This window comes from Biomphalaria glabrata, chromosome 5 (genome assembly GCF_947242115.1).
Source record: "Biomphalaria glabrata chromosome 5, xgBioGlab47.1, whole genome shotgun sequence".
NCBI classification, from domain to species: domain Eukaryota; kingdom Metazoa; phylum Mollusca; class Gastropoda; family Planorbidae; genus Biomphalaria; species Biomphalaria glabrata.
In genome coordinates, this window is record NC_074715.1 from 32,224,765 (window position 1) to 32,249,726 (window position 24,962).

At 37.5% G+C, this 24,962-nt stretch overlaps 1 protein-coding gene across 2 annotated transcripts in view; it reads left to right on the forward strand.

Moving 5' to 3' along the window:
• Positions 1 to 24,962, forward strand: part of LOC106066069 (uncharacterized) — a 107,057-nt gene that overhangs the window by 55,422 nt on the left and 26,673 nt on the right. For both annotated transcript variants that reach the window (XM_056029711.1, XM_056029710.1), the window contains exons 2-4: positions 10,860 to 11,063; positions 13,434 to 13,592; positions 20,996 to 21,267. In XM_056029711.1, the coding sequence (XP_055885686.1) occupies positions 10,890 to 11,063; positions 13,434 to 13,592; positions 20,996 to 21,267 (605 nt within the window). In that variant the 5' untranslated portion in view covers positions 10,860 to 10,889. The remainder of the gene's footprint in view (positions 1 to 10,859; positions 11,064 to 13,433; positions 13,593 to 20,995; positions 21,268 to 24,962) is intronic.

The window sequence follows — 24,962 nt, forward strand, 5'->3', positions numbered from 1 at the left end:
ATCTTCCATTATCATCTACTGTACATCTACCTCTATAATCTACCTGTACATTTACCTCTCTCTTCTACCTGTACACCTAACTCTGTCATCTGCCTGTAAATCTACCTCTATCATCTACCTGTACACCTAACTCTGTCATCTGCCTGTAAATCTACCTCTATCATCTGCCTGTAAGTCTACCTCTATCATCTGCCTGTAAGTCTACCTCTATCATCTACCTGTACATTTACCTCTATCATCTGCCTGTAAGTCTACCTCTATCATCTACCTGTACATTTACCTCTATCATCTACCTGTAAATCTACCTCTATCATCTGCCTGTAAGTCTACCTCTATCATCTACCTGTACATTTACCTCTATCATCTACCTGTAAATCTACCTCTATCATCTGCCTGTAAATCTACCTATCTCTCATCTACCTGTACATTTACCTCTATCATCTACCTGTAAATCTACCTCTATCATCTACCTGTACATTTACCTCTATCATCTACCTGTAAATCTACCTCTATCATCTGCCTGTAAATCTACCTCTATCATCTACCTGTAAACCTAACTCTGTCATCTGCCTGTAAATCTACCTCTATCATCTACCTGTACACCTAACTCTCTGTAAATCTACCTCTATCATCTGCCTGTAAATCTACCTCTATCATCTGCCTGTAAATCTACCTCTATCATCTGCCTGTAAATCTACCTCTATCATCTGCCTCTGTGCTGTTGCCGGTCGTTGACTTGTAGCACCAAACTGCTGGTGGACAATTAAGCCACGTATTGTATCTTAACTAAAACACTTGAAATGACTTGAGTAACATCTTTGTGAACAATACTTAATATAACTTTTATTATAATATAGACCAAATCAAGTTGATAAACTAAATGTACTAGACTTTAGTAATTAATATTTTTTAACAAAATCCAACTCACTACAATAACACAACCTTTCAGTCTCACCTTCTGGAGTCCTAAGACCTAATGACGACAATGCCACCTATGTTGCATCATTCACAACAAATCGCTAACCTCATCCCACCGTCACTATAGAAACACATACACACACAGTCCATAAAACTGTCATATGCATTGTTCTATAAAAATGAATGTTAGGACGTTTAGTGAAACTGTTCTGTGCTAGATCCGTGTGACGTTGCTGGCGCAAATGAATGTAGGAAATGAGAATTACACTAACGGGATGTTAATATTAAAGTCAAGACATGCCTAAATGAAATCTATTATCGCAGACCCCTGTGGACATCTCATAGACCCTCAATTAATTTTTTTCCTTTCATAGACCCCTTGGAAGCCTTCGTAGACCCCTGGGGGTCTATATAGACCACTTTGTGAATCACTGGTCTAGAGTCTAGATCTAATACAAATTTAATTACATGACTGATCCAACTAATTGATACAACTATGTTTAATATAATCTTTTTTTAAGTATTGTTTTTTAGCGGCCCCCGAAAGGGGAAAAGACGCTATTAGTTTTGTGTGAAATGTCTGTCCGTCTGACCGTCTGTCCGTCCGTCCCGTTTAGATCTCGTAAACTAGAAAAGATATTGAAAATCGGACATCACAATACTTTAGACCACTCAAAGTTCTGATGCAACGGCTACTTTTTTTTTTCCTGAAAGCGAAAAATCTAATTTTTAAAATCAGTTATGCAAGCATTTTTTTAAAGAGAAAAAGCTAATTAGTATGCATTATAAGTTAGAACTAATTTAAAACAAATAGTAATCTTATAAATTTTATTTTCCTGAACATTTTTTTTTATGGCGAAATGTTTTTTTTTGTTTTTTTTTTTTTAGGATTTGAGTAAGAGATTGAGCCTTTTCAAAAAATTAGATCAATTATAAGACATCAGTTAGGCCAGGGGAGGCGCGGTGGCTGAGTGGTAAAGCGCTTGGCTTCCGAACCTGGGGTCCCGGGTTCGAATCCTGGTGAAGACTGGGATTTTTAATTTTTGGAATCTTTGGGCGCCTCTGAGTCCACTCAGCTCTAATGGGTACCTGACATTAGTTGGGGAAAAGTAAAGGCGGTTGGTCGTTGTGCTAGCTACATGACAGTCTCGTTAATCGTAGGCCACAAAAACAGATGAACTTTACATCATCTGCCCTATAGACCACAAGGTCTGAAAGGGGAACTAGTTAGGCCACTTTCACCTATCCTTTGATGTGGTGGACCGTTGGGGCACTACACAAGATCTGTCAACCTTCTTTCTCCATTCTTATCTCTCATTTGTCTTTGATATAATTTCATTCGGATGTTCTTTCTGAAAATATTGAAGCCTGCCTGGGTGGACCACTTCGGGGGCCGATTTTGAGTTTGTGTTTCCACACAAACTGTCTTTTGTAACCTTGTTATTATTTTCTTGTGTTTGGTCAGTTTGTCCCTATGTTGTATATTGGCCAGAAGCTGTTTCAATCTAGTCAGTTCAGTATTCAAGCGAATTTGAGCCAATCAGGGGAGACGACAGATATTACATAAAATACACACAAGACAGCCCACGCTTATGTAATGAACAGTAAACCCTTACCCCCCCCCCTCCTCCTCCCATCGGGTCAACGCGTTTGTTGATACCCGCACTGGGAAGTCACGTGATATATTGATATATTTGGGGGGGGGGGAATGGAAAGAGGTTAACTACCCGGAACTGCATAATGTAAAATGGGAAACATTATACGACGAATAAGACACTCTATTGGGCTACTGCCGATTTTAGCCTTGGTTAATATTCATATGAATGCAATGAACTGTGTATTGAGAAGATATGGCTCAATGCGAACCTGGTTGATCTGATTTTATTGAATGATAATCTAATTGATCTTTTTCTCAAGTGTCAATCTCTCATTCAAGGCATTAAGAAAAAAACAATTCCCTTCTTGAATATCTCAATGAATTTTGGAAAGTGTGCATTACACTGAACGTGCCTAATACGGAACACTGCTTATTAAATGATGTTTTAAATTAAATTCGACTTATATACTTACTAAATATACTGTTTCACTTTTTAAAAACAAAATTAAACATTTTATTTAAAATGTTAGTAACTTATATAACAGAACACATTTAATTTAGTAATAGAAATATTTTTTTAAAACATTGTTTTAGAAAATGAAAAAAAATTGGCATAAATATTTAAAAAAATATGCAGTTTGGTGTTTTCTCATTTCGATATATTCTCCCTGTCTTTTACTATTAATAGTGAATAGTTATATAAATGACCTATTTTTGGGAACAAAATGCTTGCATATTTAATATAAAAAAAACTATATGATTTGCTTTAAAAACAGTAGTCGTTGCATCATAACTTTGAAAGGTGTAGAATATCATGATGTCGAATTTCCAATATCTTTTCTAGTTTCTGTGATCTAAACGGGACGGACGGACGAAGAGACAGACAACAAACCAAAAGCGGCTATTTCTCTTTTGGGGGGCCGTTAAAAATGACATATCCTATAAAAAGCAAAGTGGGTATCTGACGAAACTTGATTGGAGACTTAAAGTTGGTATCCCAAAATTGAACTGACCATTTCTACTCATGTTATAGTTAATGTAGATCATAGTCTTCTGATTAAGTTTACTAATTAAAACTGACCCCCCCCCCCCTGTAAGTTCTTGGAACGAAAAACAATTTAATGTAATTCAAGAAAACAAAATCTACAACTCTCTAACTATGGTTACTGTCTTGTTTATTTTTAGAATGAAATTGTGCACCATCGGTGTATGTGTTGTATTTTTGTAATGCCTGTCCCCCTGTCACTCTAGTACATGGAAGTCTGTTCTTATTTACCCTATTCTATGTCTCATAGTGTTTGCTCATTACCACATAACTACTCTTTGCTCATTACCACATAACTACTCTTTGCTCATTACCACATAACTACTCTTTGCTCATTACCACATAACTACTCTTTGCTCATTACCACATAACTACTCTTTGCTCATTACCACATAACTACTCTTTGCTCATTACCACATAACTACTCTTTGCTCATTACCACATAACTACTCTTTGCTCATTACCACATAACTACTCTTTGCTCATTACCACATAACTACTCTTTGCTCATTACCACATAACTACTCTTTGCTCATTACCACATAACTACTCTTTGCTCATTACCACATAACTACTCTTTGCTCATTACCACATAACTACTCTTTGCTCGTTACCACATAACTACTCTTTGCTCATTACCACATAACTACTCTTTGCTCATTACCACATAACTACTCTTTGCTCATTACCACATAACTACTCTTTGCTCATTACCACATAACTACTCTTTGCTCATTACCACATAACTACTCTTTGCTCATTACCACATAACTACTCTTTGCTCATTACCACATAACTACTCTTTGCTCATTACCACATAACTACTCTTTGCTCATTACCACATAACTACTCTTTGCTCATTACCACATAACTACTCTTTGCTCATTACCACATAACTACTCTTTGCTCATTACCACATAACTACTCTTTGCTCATTACCACATAACTACTCTTTGCTCATTACCACATAACTACTCTTTGCTCATTACCACATAACTACTCTTTGCTCATTACCACATAACTACTCTTTGCTCATTACCACATAACTACTCTTTGCTCATTACCACATAACTACTCTTTGCTCATTACCACATAACTACTCTTTGCTCATTACCACATAACTACTCTTTGCTCATTACCACATAACTACTCTTCGCTGTTTAAAATGCCTCATCGTCGAGTAGGTAATAATAAAAAAAATGTTTGCTTCTATGACTACACCGGTATCAATACACTCACAGTGAATACAGATACCCTACAGTTTGCTTCTATGACTACACCGGTATCAATACACTCACAGTGAATACAGATACCCTACAGTTTGCTTCTATGACTACACCGGTATCAATACACTCACAGTGAATACAGACACCCTACAGTTTGCTTCTATGACTACACCGGTATCAATACACTCACAGTGAATACAGACACCCTACAGTTTGACTCAATGATGAGTCCAATGAATATGTCTTCAGACAGGCGCATTCATCAAGTACTTTGACTTCCTGCATTGTTTGATGTCAAGTTTATAATGTTGGAGAGGACATCATTATTTGTCAGGTGAGCAGAACAAGACAATGACCTGCTGACCTCTTCGTTCACAAGAAAAGAACAAGACAATGGCCTGCTGACCTCTCTTCGTTCACAAGAAAAGAACAAGACAATGACCTGCTGACCTCTCTTCGTTCACAAGAAAAGAACAAGACAATGACCTGCTGACCTCTGTTCATTCAGAAGAAAAGAACAAGACAATGAGCTGCTGACCTCTCTTCGTTCACAAGAAAAGAACAAAACAATGACCTGCTGACCTCTTTGTTCACATGAAAAGAACAAGACATTGACCTGTTGACCTCTCTTCGTTCAGGGGAAAAGAAATGAAATTGAAAGGGGGAGAGAATTTCCCACTAATTTGTTTTCCCCATGTACACTTCCATTGACCACAACGCAAACAAAAATAAAATTTGCTGGCTAACGTATCAGTAATTCATGATAATTTCTTGGTGACAATATCTCTAAGTTTGACTCGAATATGTATTACTCACGAATGTACTAGACTTTTTGTTTTTCTGTTCAGAATTATTTTACATACAAACAATTGTAGACGAAATGAACTAAAGACTTAGATATTTATTTCTTTGTCTATGTGTTGAAGATTTAAATATTCGGCTTACTTTGTCCTAGAGCCGGCCTTGTTCTAAACCCTATTCAATTCAAACACAGATGTGACAAGAAGTAGCCGTCACTAAATCTTTATGCCAGCGACCAATCGACAGTTATAAATATTGATAACAGACTTCTCTGGCCGGAGAGTTACTCCCAATGTCAGCCGATAAAATCCGTTGCTCCGGAAGCTAAATTTTTTTTTTTTGGCTCTTTTAAGTTTTTAGTCTCGTTAGCGTCTAGTTGGAAAGAGAGAGAGAGAGAGAGAGAGAGAGAGAGAGAGAGCGAGAGAGAGAGAGAGACTGAAGTAGAGAAACAGATTTCGCAGATAGGAAAAAAAAAGAATGGAGAGATTAAGAGTAATATCTAAACATCTAACACTAAAGAAATTCAGTCAGTAAAGAAAGAAAAGATTTAAGAGGTATATGAACTTTGGGGCCTTTTAAAAAGTAAAGAATAAAGAGAGATCGATACAGGGAGAGAGAAAGAGAAAGGAGAATCTGAGAGATGGAATCAGAACTTTTGCGAAAAGAGACATTTTAAAATAAACCAATAGAGAGGTTGAATGGGGGAAATAGACAGAGAGAGAGAGAGAGAGAGAGGAAATCTGAAACTTTGCCATAAGAGACACACATTTAAAAAGAAGAGAATGAAGAAGACTTCTGGAGACTAGGCTCCAAGTTACAAGCTCAAGAGGAGCACTGCTTTCTATCAGGACATTGAACTGCCATTTTATCCTCGACTTCCTGCGTTCTCTGTCTGTGTTAATCACGTGACTAATTAATAAATGCTTTCGAAATTTATGGTAGAAATAAAATCGGAAGAGGCGATGTGTGAAGAATGGTGGGAGGGGAGTGGCGGTGAGATAAATCACAAGGCCTGGTTCATGCACTGAATCAATCCAAATCTCTCTCAGACATTCCCAACTACTCATCTTTAAAGCAGCAGGCTTCACTTCAGCCACCAATGGATTCATTTCATAGGCTGCTAATGATCGGTGGAAGTCTGGGAACAGCAGACGTGTGTGACTCGTTACAGGGTCTGTGGTATGAAACATTTCGACCAATTTCTTGGTTGTCTGTTGTATGAAACATTTCAACCATTTTCTTGGTTGTTTAGAGTTTCAATTTATTTAATTAATCCATTTGACTAATTTATTCATTTATTTCTACTGTCGACATACAGTTTTTCATTACGATTATTTCAACACTCTACCGAAGTAACATTCATCTGTTTGTTCTATCTAGTTATTAATTGCATGCTTAATAGTAATGTAAAAGGCCCCTTTACAATCATTATAATTATTTGAAAATACATAAAAGGTTTATTGGGGGTGGGGTTAATTAATTACTGTTTATAATTATTATGGTTAATAAATACATCTTCTCATTCTGAACAAAAACAACTCCTAGAATGACAAAGCCAGGATTCATTTCAAAACTTGGTTGAATGATAATGAACAAAAAAAACTGAAGTAGACTGGCTCTGGCATTGAATGTTTGCCAACTATTCTGTGGTACTCATAATGAAAGAATAGTTCTAAAAGAGTTGATAAGCTTGAAGATGTGAACTCTGCACTGGGAGAGAATAGATTTCCCTGATATTGAAGCGGGTTAAAAGATTTCCCTGATATTGAAGCGGGTTAAAAGATTAACTGGCATTACTTGGAATGTTGGCCACCATTGTTGCCAACTTATTTTTTTTTAGAGGTGCATCTGTGAGACATGTATTTAAAAACTGACAATAAAATAAAATAAGACAAACGTTCTTCTCCCCCTCCCCTTTCTTCCCGTCTCATACGTAAGAAGTCAAACAAATTCCCTGCCTCTACAGTATCTTTTTTTCGTTCTAATTTCTCTTCTCTAAGAGCGCCCTCTGATCAAATCGTATAGTTCTTTAAGTCGTTTTTTTTTAAACCCATAAATTTTGGATTCCATAATTTGAATAATCATTACACTTATTTCTCGACGCAGTCTTTGGGTTGGTAACTTACATGTTTTTTAAAAATAATAAAATATTTATAGGATTCTTTTTGTTTATTATAAGGCCATACTACATAGTTTTTTGAAAGACTATAACTCAATATAAGTTCTTTTCAATAGTATTTGTACGTCCTTTTTCTTTCATTTTGGCACGTTTTGATTATTTTGATCCAAAGGCATTTTTTTTCTATTTATAAAGCCCTTACTGTAACACAAAGCTCAATTAATAAATTGCTTATCATTATAAAGCTTATATCAACTCACTCTGTCTCTGTGTCTGGTAAAAAATTTAAACATGTTTTTTCTCCCATTATCGGATCAAGTTAAAACTTTGCACATTTATTCATTGAACCTAACTAGATGTTAATCAATCAAAGAAATTAATCAATTAGCTACTTTATTGTTGGTGATTAATTATTTTGTTTGATATCGAAATAAGGGGAATAAATGCTACTTAAAAAGAGATGTGGATGCATATATGGATTTAATCCTCTTATTACGGTTGGACACGTTTTATTCCTCACTTCCCATTGTCAGATCAAGTGGAAATTTTGCATAATTGTTCATTTTTGATGACAATACACGAATCAATTCGAAAATTAACCAATTAGTTAATCATTTAGTACTACTTAATTAATGTTGTTTTATATAGCAGAAAGTGAGCTAAAACCTTTAATTTTCAGATAAATGGTAGTAATTAGCGGTTATTTCACATTAGATAAGCTTTGGTTTTAAAAAAGTATTTTTTTTTTCTATTGCTTGTTTTTTTTTTTAATTTGTGACCCAAATGGACTATTAAAAGTTGTCAACCAATATGATTGCATGTGTTGAAAGTCTAAAAGAATAGAGACTACTAGAACTGGTACCTATTGTATCCAATTAAGACAAAAACAACCTTCAAGCACACGTGCAGAACGACTAAATTGGCAACACTGCGTGCCAAAGACGATTAGCCAAGCTTGACTAGTTAAATACCAAAGCAGTCAGGGGGAAGCAAACTGGCCGTGAGCTTATTTGTTCTATCAATCACCTTGACTGAAACACACGTAAACAGGAGTTGAGTCACTAAATGGCGTTCACTGCTCACGCTGAGACTATAAAACACACACAAAAAGTACTGTTTGAAGTCTGTGTTACAAATACTTCACGCGTCCACTCGTACAGAGGGAAGCCAAGGGAACGGAAGAGAGAAGCAGTGTCGAGTTTTCAACCCAGCCTCCTACATCCCATCCCTGCACTTGATGCTGCATGGCGTTCAATGTCCAAATGGGAATGGACAAATTTACGGTGGGAGTCAAGTGGTGTTGAAACGGCTATTTTTGTTTCATCAAGGTCTATTTATAACCACGAGCACACTATTGTGCTACATCTAAAGCTAGATTTATTGGCATAAAGTTTGCAAACAAATGCAGACCGGTCATAAGATCTGGTCATTCTACACATAAAGGCCTACAAATTCTAAATCTCAAAACAGATGGAGTAATGAAATTTCAAAATTCTATTCGCCATTAAAAAAAAGACTCTTTTTATGTCGCAGTTTATTGAGTTAATCGGTTTGTTTTATTTTGTTAAGTAACTTGTCACTTTTCCCCTTGATTCCCCAAGAATCAGTTTAGAAAAATTAACTAATTAGTTAATTAACTATTCGTACTAAATTAATACAATTATAATAAAAACGGAAAGAATTTCTACTTGACTGAAGAGGTGGTATAAGCTGAATTAGTCCCCTTTATAGATTGTCATTTGAGTCTTAGTAAACACACACATTAAATAGAAACAATAGATAACTATACAATCTTCCATGTTCATAGACTCGTCGCTGGTAGAGTGGTTACCGTGTTGGCTTGAGAAGCCTAAGAAGCCTTTAGCCCACAAGACCTAATTGAGGCTTCCCCTTTTTTAAAACTACATTTAAAAAGCTACCACCCAGATATCCGTTCTTTCTCTGTAACCCTTTCCAACTGTTCCAGAGAAGTGATAGGATCAGGTACGCTGTTGTGCCTCATCGTGGCACCCGGGTGGAAACTTGAGGGGGTAACTAGGCTAAATGAATGGCGAAACATAACTCACGTGGGGATGCCCACGGGTAGACGAGAGTCCACCTCTTGCACGGGCGGAGTTGCAAAAGAGTCCCCATAAACCTGTCACACATCCATGCGCTGTTCCTCAAGGGACCTTTACATAAATGTCGAGTCCCCCATGGTTAGCTTGGTATAACGAAGGAAAACGGCGGAGGCTCCCGGTGTCCTCGGCCTTCGGCCATGTTCAGCCAAGCATGCGTCCGGGGCCAAAGGCATTGGAAACAGCAATGCTTTACATAGGCATTGACTCGGGTCTCTCCCAAACAGAACTGTGTTCCCACAGGTTTTTTTTTTTTTTTACTGTTTGGCGTCCAAACAGGTTTTTTTTAAACTTAGAGCTCGAAGAGCCTTCGGCTCAGCTCTTATGACGATCAAACGGATCAGAAAGCTAATAACATGAAATTATGCAAAACAAAAACAATTGGTAAAAACAAATTCTAATCACACAGATTTATTATTGTTAGTCTAGATCTATTACAAATTTAATTACATGACTGATCCTAACTAATTGATACACTATATAGATATATAATTTTTTTAAAAGTATCTTTTTTTTATTTTGCTTGTTTAACGTTTCCTTAAAACACCGAAAGTCCATCTACTGGTACATTTAATCACTGACCCATCTACTGGTACTTTTAATCTCTGACCCATATACTGGTACATTTAATCACTGACCCATCTACTGGTACTTTTAATCACTGACCCATCTACTGGTACATTTAATCACTGACCCATCTACTGGTACATTTAATCACTGACCCATCCACTGGTACATTTAATCACTGACCCATCTACTGGTACTTTTAATCACTGACCCATCCACTGGTACATTTAATCACTGACCCATCTACTGGTACTTTTAATCACTGACCCATCTACTAGTACATTTAATCACTGACCCATCTACTGGTACTTTTAGTGCTCACCAAAGCACATCTTGTAGTTTTATTGCTCATACAAGCACATGAAAAAAGATTATTTACTAATTTTAGTGGTCAACTTGGGTTGTTTATTATTATGTAATTTAAGTGGTTTAGTGTTTACGGTCATTATGTGGTCTTTTTTTTTTGCAGATGAAACCAAGAGTGTACCACTAAGTCATCATGGAGGTCAACAATAGCGGTATTGCGTTTGACTCAGGCGATGCCACCAATATGACCCTTTGGACCAACATGTCCCACTGGACCAACATGTCCCACTGGACCAATGGGAGCCTTGTCATCCCACCAGCTGGGGCCACAATAGCTTCACCAATTATAATGTGTTTGGCAGGAGTGGTCAGTAGCATTTAGTTTCAAAACTAATCTAATTCTATGCTTAGGATTTTAAAAATCTACTATGTTGGTCCCAGTATACTTTAGTATTTTTTAAAATCTTAATCTTTCCCCAACTGTTGTTGCGTGGACTCCAGAGCGTTCTAAAGAATCCGAAGTCTTCAAAGTCCCTATCTTCACCGTATTCTTGAAGACCCTGCACTGAAACCAAGAGCTTACCACATGGTCGTATTGTCGTTTCGAGCATTCTGAAAATCTATTTTTTTTCAATGGTCTAACCATTCCCCATCTAACCCACACTTTAACCCTTGACATTTCAAGGAAGTATTCTAATGCAACTTAAAAGGAATAAAGCTATAATCATTTATATTTGTCTGTGTTGGGGCATCCTTTTTCCTTGTTGAGAAGGTTATTATATATAATTATATATATATATATATAACACCTAACAATCTCTTCACAGCACACATAGTACACTAACCTATATAAACCAAAGGAACCTCAGTCAACATCTGACAAGCTTTGCATAATTAAGGCGGATCTGTGCAACAATGACGTCATGAGGTGAATCAAGAGACATTTATTATCAGTCAGGTCCTCGTTGCACCCTCATGGTCACACTATAAAACTGTTTTCTTCTTTGCCGAGACTGTTTCGATTATATTAGATAATAATAATAATCATAATACTCTTTATTATGCGTGAGGAAATTTGTTTCACAATTGTGCATTACCAGTACAAGTAAATATATTATTAGAGCAAACTATTTATACTATGCCACACAAAAAATGTCTCAAACATTTACCACAGAAAGTTAGATTTTGTTCAACGATTTAATTGTCAGAAGAACAAAAGTGTTCTTGTTTTTGTGATCGGTGTCTTAAACCCCCTACATTACTTTTCCAATGCATTGCGATTTTCCCCGAATACCCAACAGATGCAAAACTAGATCTCCACTATCTCTTTATTATTTTATTTCATTCATATCTAGAAACCCTTTTTTAAATCTATTGGTAAATGACCAAGATGAAGGTTAGCGGTACAGTTTATGGGTTACCTGCAACAAATGTACCTGACAAGATGTACATGCTTCATAACTTTTCAAATCCCATTCAGTTAGCAAATACTTCAAAATTATAAACAGTTTAATACGCTTTCATCCTTGTATATTCACTTTATCACTAACTATACTCTGTACATACAATAGAAGAGTTAACAATCTTGTATTAAAAATGGTCTTTGCATGATCAAAAAACCTGGTCGTGAGGTTTGTGCGCTGGACTGTCGTTCGGATTTATCGACCGTCGAGGGTTCAAACCCTGCCCGCTACCATCCCCCGTCGTCCTGCGGGAGGTTTGGACTAGGAAGTAAACTATCTTCAACTCTGAAGGAACATCCGAAACATGTAAAACAAACAAACAAACCGGTTAGCATCATTAGTTTAAAAAATGTTTTTGCCTTTGAAAGAGGACAAGTAGCCGTAACGTCTAGATAGAGCACGAGGCTGGCCACGGGGAAATGATCTTTTAGTTGTTCAGGTCTCAATGTGGCAGGCAAACCAACAGCAGGACAAAGCAATTTCTCTTGGCTCTTATAGATTGTTCAAAGTGTGATAGACCACTATTGCGCTATACATTAAAAGTTAGTGTCCCCTTCAACAGGTGCCTAATGAAAAGAAATTTAGGATTGTCTTAACTCCTAGACTCTGGAACCCTTACAAACCCTCCCTTACCCATTCCACTTTACACATAAATAGCGTTATAGAATCTCACTCGACACTGTAGAATTAACTGGAAGTTGAAATCCAGGTGCATTAACTAGTTTGGTGTCAGAAGTGTTTACTTTCAGAAAAAAAAATGGGAAGGATTTATCCACTCCCCTGATTTATCCACTCCCCTGATTTATCCACTTTCCTGATTTATCTACTCCCTTGATTTATCCACTTTCCTGATTTATCCCACTCACTGATTTATCCACTTTCCTGATTTATCCCACTCACTGATTTATCCACTTCCCTGATTTATCCCACTCACTGATTTATCCACTTTCCTGATTTATCCCACTCACTGATTTATCCCACTCACTGATTTATCCACTTCCCTGATTCATCCCACTCACTGATTTATCCACTTCCCTGATTTATCCCACTCACTGATTTATCAACTTCTTTGATTTATATATTCCCCTGAGTTATCAACTCCCCAGATTTATCCAGTCCCCAGATTTATCCACTCCCTGATTTATCCACTCGATTTACCAATCCTTTGACCTATCCACTTCCCGTTCCACTTTTCTGACCAGGCGCCGTGTTAGCACTAATGAGTTCCACACATGTGACCTGTATTTAAGTGATGTTCTTGTCTCTCCTGACAGATGGGCAATATCCTGGCTCTCATTATACTCCACCGGACCCGACTGGAGTCCCAGAGGCTCATGTTCCACAGTTTGGTGGCAGGACTTGTCTGGAATGACTTGATTGGCATCATACTGACCACGCCTGCAACCTTAGCCTCGTACATCAATGACATGAAGGTGAGCTGACCTAGCCAGTCTATGTGCTGATAGATCTGTTCGGACTAGAAACTAGTTGGACTTAGTCTACAAGCTCACACTAATTGTGAACCAACTGTATCGCCAATTATTTCAATGTTATTCTCAGTTTAAGAATACTATAATTCGATGTGTCTATTATTGTCACTAAATTTCTATTTATGTCACACTCACGTGGTCTAGAGATTGTGACTTGAAAGTTTTGACAGAATATTTATATTTGTACTTACTTGTCTGTGTCTAACTACCTACTTACCTATCTACTTACTTGTCTGTGTCTAACTACCTACTTACCTATCTACTTACTTGTCTGTGTCTAACTACCTACTTACCTATCTACTTACTTGTCTGTGTCTAACTACCTACTTACCGATCTATCTACTTACTTGTCTGTGTCTAACTACCTACTTACCTATCTACTTACTTGTCTGTGTCTAACTACCTACTTACCTATCTACTTACTTGTCTGTGTCTAACTACCTACTTACCTATCTACTTACTTGTCTGTGTCTAACTACCTACTTACCTATCTACTTACTTGTCTGTGTCTAACTACCTACTTACCGATCTATCTACTTACTTGTCTGTGTCTAACTACCTACTTACCTATCTACTTACTTGTCTGTGTCTAACTACCTACTTACCGATCTATCTACTTACTTGTCTGTGTCTAACTACCTACTTACCGATCTATCTACTTACTTGTCTGTGTCTAACTACCTACTTACCGATCTATCTACTTACTTATCTGTGTCTAACTACCTACTTACCGATCTATCTACTTACTTGTCTATGTCTAACTACCTACTTACCGAACTATCTACTTACTTGTCTGTGTCTAACTACCTACTTACCGATCTATCTACTTACTTGTCTGTGTCTAACTACCTACTTACCGATCTATCTACTTACTTGTCTGTGTCTAACTACCTACTTACCGATCTATCTACTTACTTGTCTGTGTCTAACTACCTACTTACCTATCTACTTACTTGTCTGTGTCTAACTACCTACTTACCTATCTACTTACTTGTCTGTGTCTAACTACCTACTTACCGATCTATCTACTTACTTGTCTGTGTCTAACTACCTACTTACCGAACTATCTACTTACTTGTCTGTGTCTAACTACCTACTTACCGATCTATCTACTTACTTGTCTGTGTCTAACTACCTACTTACCGATCTATCTACTTACTTGTCTGTGTCTAACTACCTACTTACCGATCTATCTACTTACTTGTCTGTGTCTAACTACCTACTTACCTATCTACTTACTTGTCTGTGTCTAACTACCTACTTACCTATCTACTTACTTGTCTGTGTCTAACTACCTACTTACCTATCTACTTACTTGTCTGTGTCTAACTACCTACTTACCTATCTACTTACTTGTCTGTGTCTAACTACATACTTACCGATCTATATACTTATTTATCTGTGTCTAACTAACTACTTACCTATCTACTTACTTGTCTGTGTCTAACTACCTACTTACCTATCTACTTACTTGTCTGTGTCTAACTACCTACTTACCTATCTACTTACTTGTCTGTGTCTAACTACCTACTTACCGATCTATCTACTTACTTGTCTGTGTCTAACTACCTACTTACCAATCTACTTACTTGTCTGTGTCTAACTACCTACTTACCTATCTACTTACTTGTCTGTGTCTAACTACCTACTAACCTATGTACTTACTTGTCTGTGTCTAACTACCTACTTACCGATCTATCTACTTACTTGTCTGTGTCTAACTACCTACTAACCTATGTACTTACTTGTCTGTGTCTAACTACCTACTTACCGATCTATCTACTTACTTGTCTGTGTCTAACTACCTACTTACCTATCTACTTACTTGTCTGTGTCTAACTACCTACTTACCTATCTACTTACTTGTCTGTGTCTAACTACCTACTTACCTATCTATCTACTTACTTGTCTGTGTCTAAATAACTACTTACCGATCTATCTACTTACTTGTCTGTGTCTAACTACCTACTTACCTATCTACTTACTTGTCTGTGTCTAACTACCTACTTACCTATCTACTTACTTGTCTGTGTCTAACTACCTACTTACCGATCTATCTACTTACTTGTCTGTGTCTAACTACCTACTTACCTATCTACTTACTTGTCTGTGTCTAACTACCTACTTACCTATCTACTTACTTGTCTGTGTCTAACTACCTACTTACCGATCTATCTACCTACTTACCGATCTATCTACTTACTTGTCTGTGTCTAACTACCTACTTACCGATCTATCTACTTACTTGTCTGTGTCTAACTACCTACTTACCTATCTACTTACTTGTCTGTGTCTAACTACCTACTTACCTATCTACTTACTTGTCTGTGTCTAACTACCTACTTACCTATCTACTTACTTGTCTGTGTCTAACTACCTACTTACCGATCTATCTACTTACTTGTCTGTGTCTAACTACCTACTTACCGATCTATCTACTTACTTGTCTGTGTCTAACTACCTACTTACCGATCTATCTACTTACTTGTCTGTGTCTAACTACCTACTTACCTATCTACTTACTTGTCTGTGTCTAACTACCTACTTACCTATCTACTTACTTGTCTGTGTCTAACTACCTACTTACCTATCTACTTACTTGTCTGTGTCTAACTACCTACTTACCTATCTACTTACTTGTCTGTGTCTAACTACATACTTACCGATCTATATACTTATTTATCTGTGTCTAACTAACTACTTACCTATCTACTTACTTGTCTGTGTCTAACTACCTACTTACCTATCTACTTACTTGTCTGTGTCTAACTACCTACTTACCTATCTACTTACTTGTCTGTGTCTAACTACCTACTTACCGATCTATCTACTTACTTGTCTGTGTCTAACTACCTACTTACCAATCTACTTACTTGTCTGTGTCTAACTACCTACTTACCTATCTACTTACTTGTCTGTGTCTAACTACCTACTAACCTATGTACTTACTTGTCTGTGTCTAACTACCTACTTACCGATCTATCTACTTACTTGTCTGTGTCTAACTACCTACTAACCTATGTACTTACTTGTCTGTGTCTAACTACCTACTTACCGATCTATCTACTTACTTGTCTGTGTCTAACTACCTACTTACCTATCTACTTACTTGTCTGTGTCTAACTACCTACTTACCTATCTACTTACTTGTCTGTGTCTAACTACCTACTTACCTATCTATCTACTTACTTGTCTGTGTCTAAATAACTACTTACCGATCTATCTACTTACTTGTCTGTGTCTAACTACCTACTTACCTATCTACTTACTTGTCTGTGTCTAACTACCTACTTACCTATCTACTTACTTGTCTGTGTCTAACTACCTACTTACCGATCTATCTACTTACTTGTCTGTGTCTAACTACCTACTTACCTATCTACTTACTTGTCTGTGTCTAACTACCTACTTACCTATCTACTTACTTGTCTGTGTCTAACTACCTACTTACCAATCTACTTACTTGTCTGTGTCTAACTACCTACTTACCTATCTACTTACTTGTCTGTGTCTAACTACCTACTTACCTATCTACTTACTTGTCTGTGTCTAACTACCTACTTACCGATCTATCTACTTACTTGTCTGTGTCTAACTACCTACTTACCGATCTATCTACTTACTTGTCTGTGTCTAACTACCTACTTACCTATCTACTTACTTGTCTGTGTCTAACTACCTACTTACCTATCTACTTACTTGTCTGTGTCTAACTACCTACTTACCTATCTATCTACTTACTTGTCTGTGTCTAACTACCTACTTACCTATCTACTTACTTGTCTGTGTCTAACTACCTACTTACCTATCTACTTACTTGTCTGTGTCTAACTACCTACTTACCGATCTATCTACTTACTTGTCTGTGTCTAACTACCTACTTACCGATCTATCTACTTACTTGTCTGTGTCTAACTACCTACTTACCTATCTACTTACTTGTCTGTGTCTAACTACCTACTTACCGATCTATCTACTTACTTGTCTGTGTCTAACTACCTACTTACCGATCTATCTACTTACTTGTCTGTGTCTAACTACCTACTTACCGATCTATCTACTTACTTGTCTGTGTCTAACTACCTACTTACCTATCTACTTAATTGTCTGTGTCTAACTACCTACTTACCTATCTACTTACTTGTCTGTGCCTAACTACCTACTTACCTATCTACTTACTTGTCTGTGTCTAACTACCTACTTACCTATCTACTTACTTGTCTGTGTCTAACTACCTACTTACCGATCTATCTACTTACTTGTCTGTGTCTAACTACCTACTTACCGATCTATCTACTTACTTGTCTGTGTCTAACTACCTACTTACCTATCTACTTACTTGTCTGTGTCTAACTACCTACTTACCTATCTACTTACTTGTCTGTGTCTAACTACCTACTAACCTATGTACTTACTTGTCTGTGTCTAACTACCTACTTACCGATCTATCTACTTACTTGTCTGTGTCTAACTACCTACTTACCTATCTACTTACTTGTCTGTGTCTAACTACCTACTTACCTATCTACTTACTTGTCTGTGTCTAACTACCTACTTACCTATCTATCTACTTACTTGTCTGTGTCTAAATAACTACTTACCGATCTATCTACTTACTTGTCTGTGTCTAACTACCTACTTACCTATCTACTTACTTGTCTGTGTCTAACTACCTACTTACCTATCTACTTACTTGTCTGTGTCTAAATACCTACTTATCGATCTATCTACTTACTTGTCTGTGTCTAACTACCTACTTACCTATCTACTTACTTGTCTGTGTCTAACTACCTACTTACCTATCTACTTACTTGTCTGTGTCTAACTACCTACTTACCTATCTACTTACTTGTCTGTGTCTAACTACCTACTTACCTATCTACTTACTTGTCTGTGTCTAACTACCTACTTACCTATCTACTTACTTGTCTGTGTCTAACTACCTACTTACCGATCTATCTACCTACTTACCGATCTATCTACTTACTTGTCTGTGTCTAACTACCTACTTACCGATCTATCTACTTACTTGTCTGTGTCTAACTACCTACTTACCTATCTACTTACTTGTCTGTGTCTAACTACCTACTTACCTATCTACTTACTTGTCTGTGTCTAACTACCTACTTACCTATCTACTTACTTGTCTGTGTCTAACTACCTACTTACCGATCTATCTACTTACTTGTCTGTGTCTAACTACCTACTTACCGATCTATCTATTTACTTGTCTGTGTCTAACTACCTACTTACCGATCTATCTACTTACTTGTCTGTGTCTAACTACCTACTTACCTATCTACTTACTTGTCTGTGTCTAACTACCTACTTACCTATCTACTTACTTGTCTGTGTCTAACTACCTACTTACCGATCTATCTACTTACTTGTCTGTGTCTAACTACCTACTTACCTATCTACTTACTTGTCTGTGTCTAACTACCTACTTACCTATCTACTTACTTGTCTGTGTCTAACTACCTACTTACCTATCTACTTACTTGTCTGTGTCTAACTACCTACTTACCTATCTATCTACTTACTTGTCTGTGTCTAAATAACTACTTACCGATCTATCTACTTACTTGTCTGTGTCTAACTACCTACTTACCTATCTACTTACTTGTCTGTGTCTAACTACCTACTTACCTATCTACTTACTTGTCTGTGTCTAACTACCTACTTACCGATCTATCTACTTACTTGTCTGTGTCTAACTACCTACTTACCTATCTACTTACTTGTCTGTGTCTAACTACCTACTTACCTATCTACTTACTTGTCTGTGTCTAACTACCTACTTACCTATCTACTTACTTGTCTGTGTCTAACTACCTACTTACCTATCTACTTACTTGTCTGTGTCTAACTACCTACTTACCGATCTATCTACCTACTTACCGATCTATCTACTTACTTGTCTGTGTCTAACTACCTACTTACCGATCTATCTACTTACTTGTCTGTGTCTAACTACCTACTTACCGATCTATCTACTTACTTGTCTGTGTCTAACTACCTACTTACCTATCTACTTAATTGTCTGTGTCTAACTACCTACTTACCTATCTACTTACTTGTCTGTGTCTAACTACCTACTTACCTATCTACTTACTTGTCTGTGTCTAACTACCTACTTACCTATGTACTTACTTGTCTGTGTCTAACTACCTACTTACCGATCTATCTACTTACTTGTCTGTGTCTAACTACCTACTTACCGATCTATCTTCTTACTTGTCTGTGTCTAACTACCTACTTACCTATCTACTTACTTGTCTGTGTCTAACTACCTACTAACCTATGTACTTACTTGTCTGTGTCTAACTACCTACTTACCGATCTATCTACTTACTTGTCTGTGTCTAACTACCTACTTACCTATCTACTTACTTGTCTGTGTCTAACTACCTACTTACCTATCTACTTACTTGTCTGTGTCTAACTACCTACTTACCTATCTACTTACTTGTCTGTGTCTAACTACCTACTTACCTATCTACTTACTTGTCTGTGTCTAACTACCTACTTACCGATCTATCTACTTACTTGTCTGTGTCTAACTACCTACTTACCGATCTATCTATTTACTTGTCTGTGTCTAACTACCTACTTACCGATCTATCTACTTACTTGTCTGTGTCTAACTACCTACTTACCGATCTATCTATTTACTTGTCTGTGTCTAACTACCTACTTACCGATCTATCTACTTACTTGTCTGAGTCTAACTACCTACTTACCGATCTATCTACTTACTTGTCTGTGTCTAACTACCTACTTACCGATCTATCTACTTACTTGTCTGTGTCTAACTACCTACTTACCGATCTATCTACTTACTTGTCTGAGTCTAACTACCTACTTACCGATCTATCTACTTACTTGTCTGTGTCTAACTATCTACTTACCGATCTATCTACTTACTTGTCTGTGTCTAACTACCTACTTACCGATCTATCTACTTACATGTCTGTGTCTAACTACCTGCCTATCGTCTTAGTTGTCTGAACGTCAACCTATTTAATTACAAATGTATCTACTTAATTGTCTGCATACCTACCTACCTTTCTATCTACTTACTTGTCTCTCTGTCTAACAACTAACCAAACAATCTTTCTACCCATCTACGTATGTGTCTGTCTACCTATCACTTTATCTGTATGTCTCTATATCTAGCTAGCTACCTACCTACCTACCTACCTAACTACCTACCTACCTACCTACCTATTTACTTGCTTATCTGTATGTCTCTATATCTACCTACCTACCTACCTATTTACTTGCTTATCTGTCTACCTACCTAGTTACTTCCCTAACAAGGTGGCCTATTATTCTGTTTACAGATGCCAGGTGGACACCACCTATGCAAATTTAACGGTTTTGCCATGGTTTGTTTTGGTTTGAGTACGCCCCTGATTGTCAGTGCCATGGCCATTGAGAGGTTTCTTTTTGTTAAATACACTTTTTTCTACACCAAGCACTGCGCTCCTGGGGCGGCACGCCTAGTGATTCTATGCATTTGGGGCTTCGTCCTGTTCTTTGGTCTGCTGCCCATGTTCGGGTTTGGAGACTATGTTCTACAATATCCACAGACCTGGTGCTTCATGAACTTCAGGTGAGCTTCTTTATTACCTGTAGGATGTAAGAGAAAAGTTCAAGTGAAATGTGTGAAGTAAAAGAAAAGTTCAAGTGAAATGTGTGAAGTAAAAGAAAAGTTCAAGTGAAATGTGTGAAGTAAAAGAAAAGTTCAAGTGAAATGTGTGAAGTAAAAGAAAAGTTCAAGTGAAATGTGTGAAGTAAAAGAAAAGTTCAAGTGAAATGTGTGAAGTAAAAGAAAAGTTCAAGTGAAATGTGTGAAGTAAAAGAAAAGTTCAAGTGAAATGTGTGAAGTAAAAGAAAAGTTCAAGTGAAATGTGTGAAGTTAAAGAAGAGTTCAAGTGAAATGTGTGAAGTAAAAGAAAAGTTTAAATGATTTGATATTGTTATGAATTGATATTTCTGTTTCTCTAGGAGGTGCGTCTGTTTCCATAGTTATAAAACACTGTTCATTGACATTGCAGCAAAAGAAAGCCTGCGCAAGTTTCTTTGTTTTTGTTTTTTTTTAATGGAAATCAAATTGGCAAATGTAGAACTGAAGGTCTTGTGTCTGCAGTCCAATAGGCGATAGTAAACGTTAAACGTTGAGAGTCTTTTGTATACAGTAATAGTCCCTTAGTATGAGGGTTTGAGTTGACTTACAACTTAGTGAGAAACTAATAGGCAACACACTAGCTGTAATATGGGAGAGTTGATTCGAAGGTCAAATAACAACACACTAGCTGTAATAAGGGAGAGTTGATACGAAGGTCAAATAGGCAACACACTAGCTGTAATAAGGGAGAGTTGATACGAAGGTCAAATAGGCAACACACTAGCTGTAATAAGGGAGAGTTGATACGAAGGTCACATAGGCAACACACTAGCTGTAATAAGGGAGAGTTGATACGAAGGTCACATAGGCAATACACTAGCTGTAATAAGGGAGAGTTGATACGAAGGTCACATAGGCAACACAATAGCTGTAATAAGGGAGAGTTGATACGAAGGTCACATAGGCAACACACTGGCTGTAATAAGGGAGAGTTGATACGAAGGTCAAATGGGCAACACACTAGCTGTAAGAAGGGAGAGGTCAACTTACACAAATTCAAATATTGTTAAAATTGTAGCTTAATTCTTTTTGATTTATTTGACGACATTGACGTTTAGTGTCCTTGACATTGTTTAGTTTATCGCGAAAATCTCCAATAATAATAATAACATTGAAGAAGTAAAAGGAAATAATAACATTAATAAACTTTTAACAACAACAAAACAACTTTGAACGAAATACAGTGTGACTTGTATGACCCAGCATTATCTGAAATGCTCTGGTAATATGTTCCAAGCCCCGAGGCCATAACTTGACCAGTCCGGGTGATTTATTTCTCTCCATTAAGTCATTCAGTTAAGCAAACAAAACACAATGCTTGGAAATGTAGAAGTGAGCCAAATGCTCGGTAGCTGTGGACCTGTCTCCGTTAAGTCATTCAGATAAGCAAACAAGACACAATGCTTGGAAACGTAGAAGTGAGCCAAATGCTCGGTAGCTGTGGACCTGTCTCCGTTAAGTCATTCAGATAAGCAAACAAAACACAATGCTTGGAAATGTAGAAGTGAGCCAAATGCTCGGTAGCTGTGGACCTGTCTCCGTTAAGTCATTCAGATAAGCAAACAAAACACAATGCTTGGAAATGTAGAAGTGAGCCAAATGCTCGGTAGCTGTGGACCTGTCTCCGTTAAGTCATTCAGATAAGCAAACAAAACACAATGCTTGGAAATGTAGAAGTGAGCCAAATGCTCGGTAGCTGTGGACCTGTCTCCGTTAAGTCATTCAGATAAGCAAACAAGACACAATGCTTGGAAATGTAGAAGTGAGCCAAATGCTCGGTAGATGTGGACCTGTCTCCGTTAAGTCATTCAGATAAGCAAACAAAACACAATGCTTGGAAATGTAGAAGTGAGCCAAATGCTCGGTAGCTGTGGACCTGTCTCCGTTAAGTCATTCAGATAAGCAAACAAAACACAATGCTTGGAAATGTAGAAGTGAGCCAAATGCTCGGTAGCTGTGGACCTGTCTCCGTTAAGTCATTCAGATAAGCAAACAAAACACAATGCTTGGAAATGTAGAAGTGAGCCAAATGCTCGGTAGCTGTGGACCTGTCTCCGTTAAGTCATTCAGATAAGCAAACAAGACACAATGCTTGGAAATGTAGAAGTGAGCCAAATGCTCGGTAGCTGTGGACCTGTCTCCGTTAAGTCATTCAGATAAGCAAACAAAACACAATGCTTGGAAATGTAGAAGTGAGCCAAATGCTCGGTAGCTGTGGACCTGTCTCCGTTAAGTCATTCAGATAAGCAAACAAAACACAATGCTTGGAAATGTAGGAGTGAGCCAAATGCTCGGTAGCTGTGGACCTGTCTCCGTTAAGTCATTCAGATAAGCAAACAAAACACAATGCTTGGAAATGTAGAAGTGAGCCAAATGCTCGGTAGCTGTGGACCTGTCTCCGTTAAGTCATTCAGATAAGCAAACAAAACACAATGCTTGGAAATGTAGAAGTGAGCCAAATGCTCGGTAGCTGTGGACCTGTCTCCGTTAAGTCATTCAGATTAGCAAACAAAACACAATGCTTGGAAATGTAGAAGTGAGCCAAATGCTCGGTAGCTGTGGACCTGTCTCCGTTAAGTCATTCAGATAAGCAAACAAAACACAATGCTTGGAAATGTAGAAGTGAGCCAAATGCTCGGTAGCTGTGGACCTGTCTCCGTTAAGTCATTCAGATAAGCAAACAAAACACAATGCTTGGAAATGTAGAAGTGAGCCAAATGCTCGGTAGCTGTGGACCTGTCTCCGTTAAGTCATTCAGATAAGCAAACAAAACACAATGCTTGGAAATGTAGAAGTGAGCCAAATGCTCGGTAGCTGTGGACCTGTCTCCATTAAGTCATTCAGATAAGCAAACAAAACACAATGCTTGGAAATGTAGAAGTGAGCCAAATGCTCGGTAGCTGTGGACCTGTCTCCATTAAGTCATTCAGATAAGCAAACAAAACACAATGCTTGGAAATGTAGAAGTGAGCCAAATGCTCGGTAGCTGTGGACCTGTCTCCATTAAGTCATTCAGATAAGCAAACAAAACACAATGCTTGGAAATGTAGAAGTGAGCCAAATGCTCGGTAGCTGTGGACCTGTCTCCATTAAGTCATTCAGATAAGCAAACAAAACACAATGCTTGGAAATGTAGAAGTGAGCCAAATGCTCGGTAGCTGTGGACCTGTCTCCATTAAGTCATTCAGATAAGCAAACAAAACACAATGCTTGGAAATGTAGAAGTGAGCCAAATGCTCGGTAGCTGTGGACCTGTCTCCATTAAGTCATTCAGATAAGCAAACAAAACACAATGCTTGGAAATGTAGAAGTGAGCCAAATGCTCGGTAGCTGTGGACCTGTCTCCATTAAGTAACCTCGTTTTAGTTTGATTCGACAGCGATAATTGACATGTTAGCAACCATTCACCGCAAAGATAAATGTGGAATGAAATACAATACAATAGAAAGACAAACCAAAGCTACATCGCCAACGTAGCTGGAAAAACAGAGATCGATCAATATAAGATAAATAGATTGATTTGTAGCTTTATATTTAAGTTAAAACAGGCCATGTTATCCTGCAGAGTTATTGCCCATGGGACACCATTACGTCCAAAATCATTTCCAGATTTGTGTTTC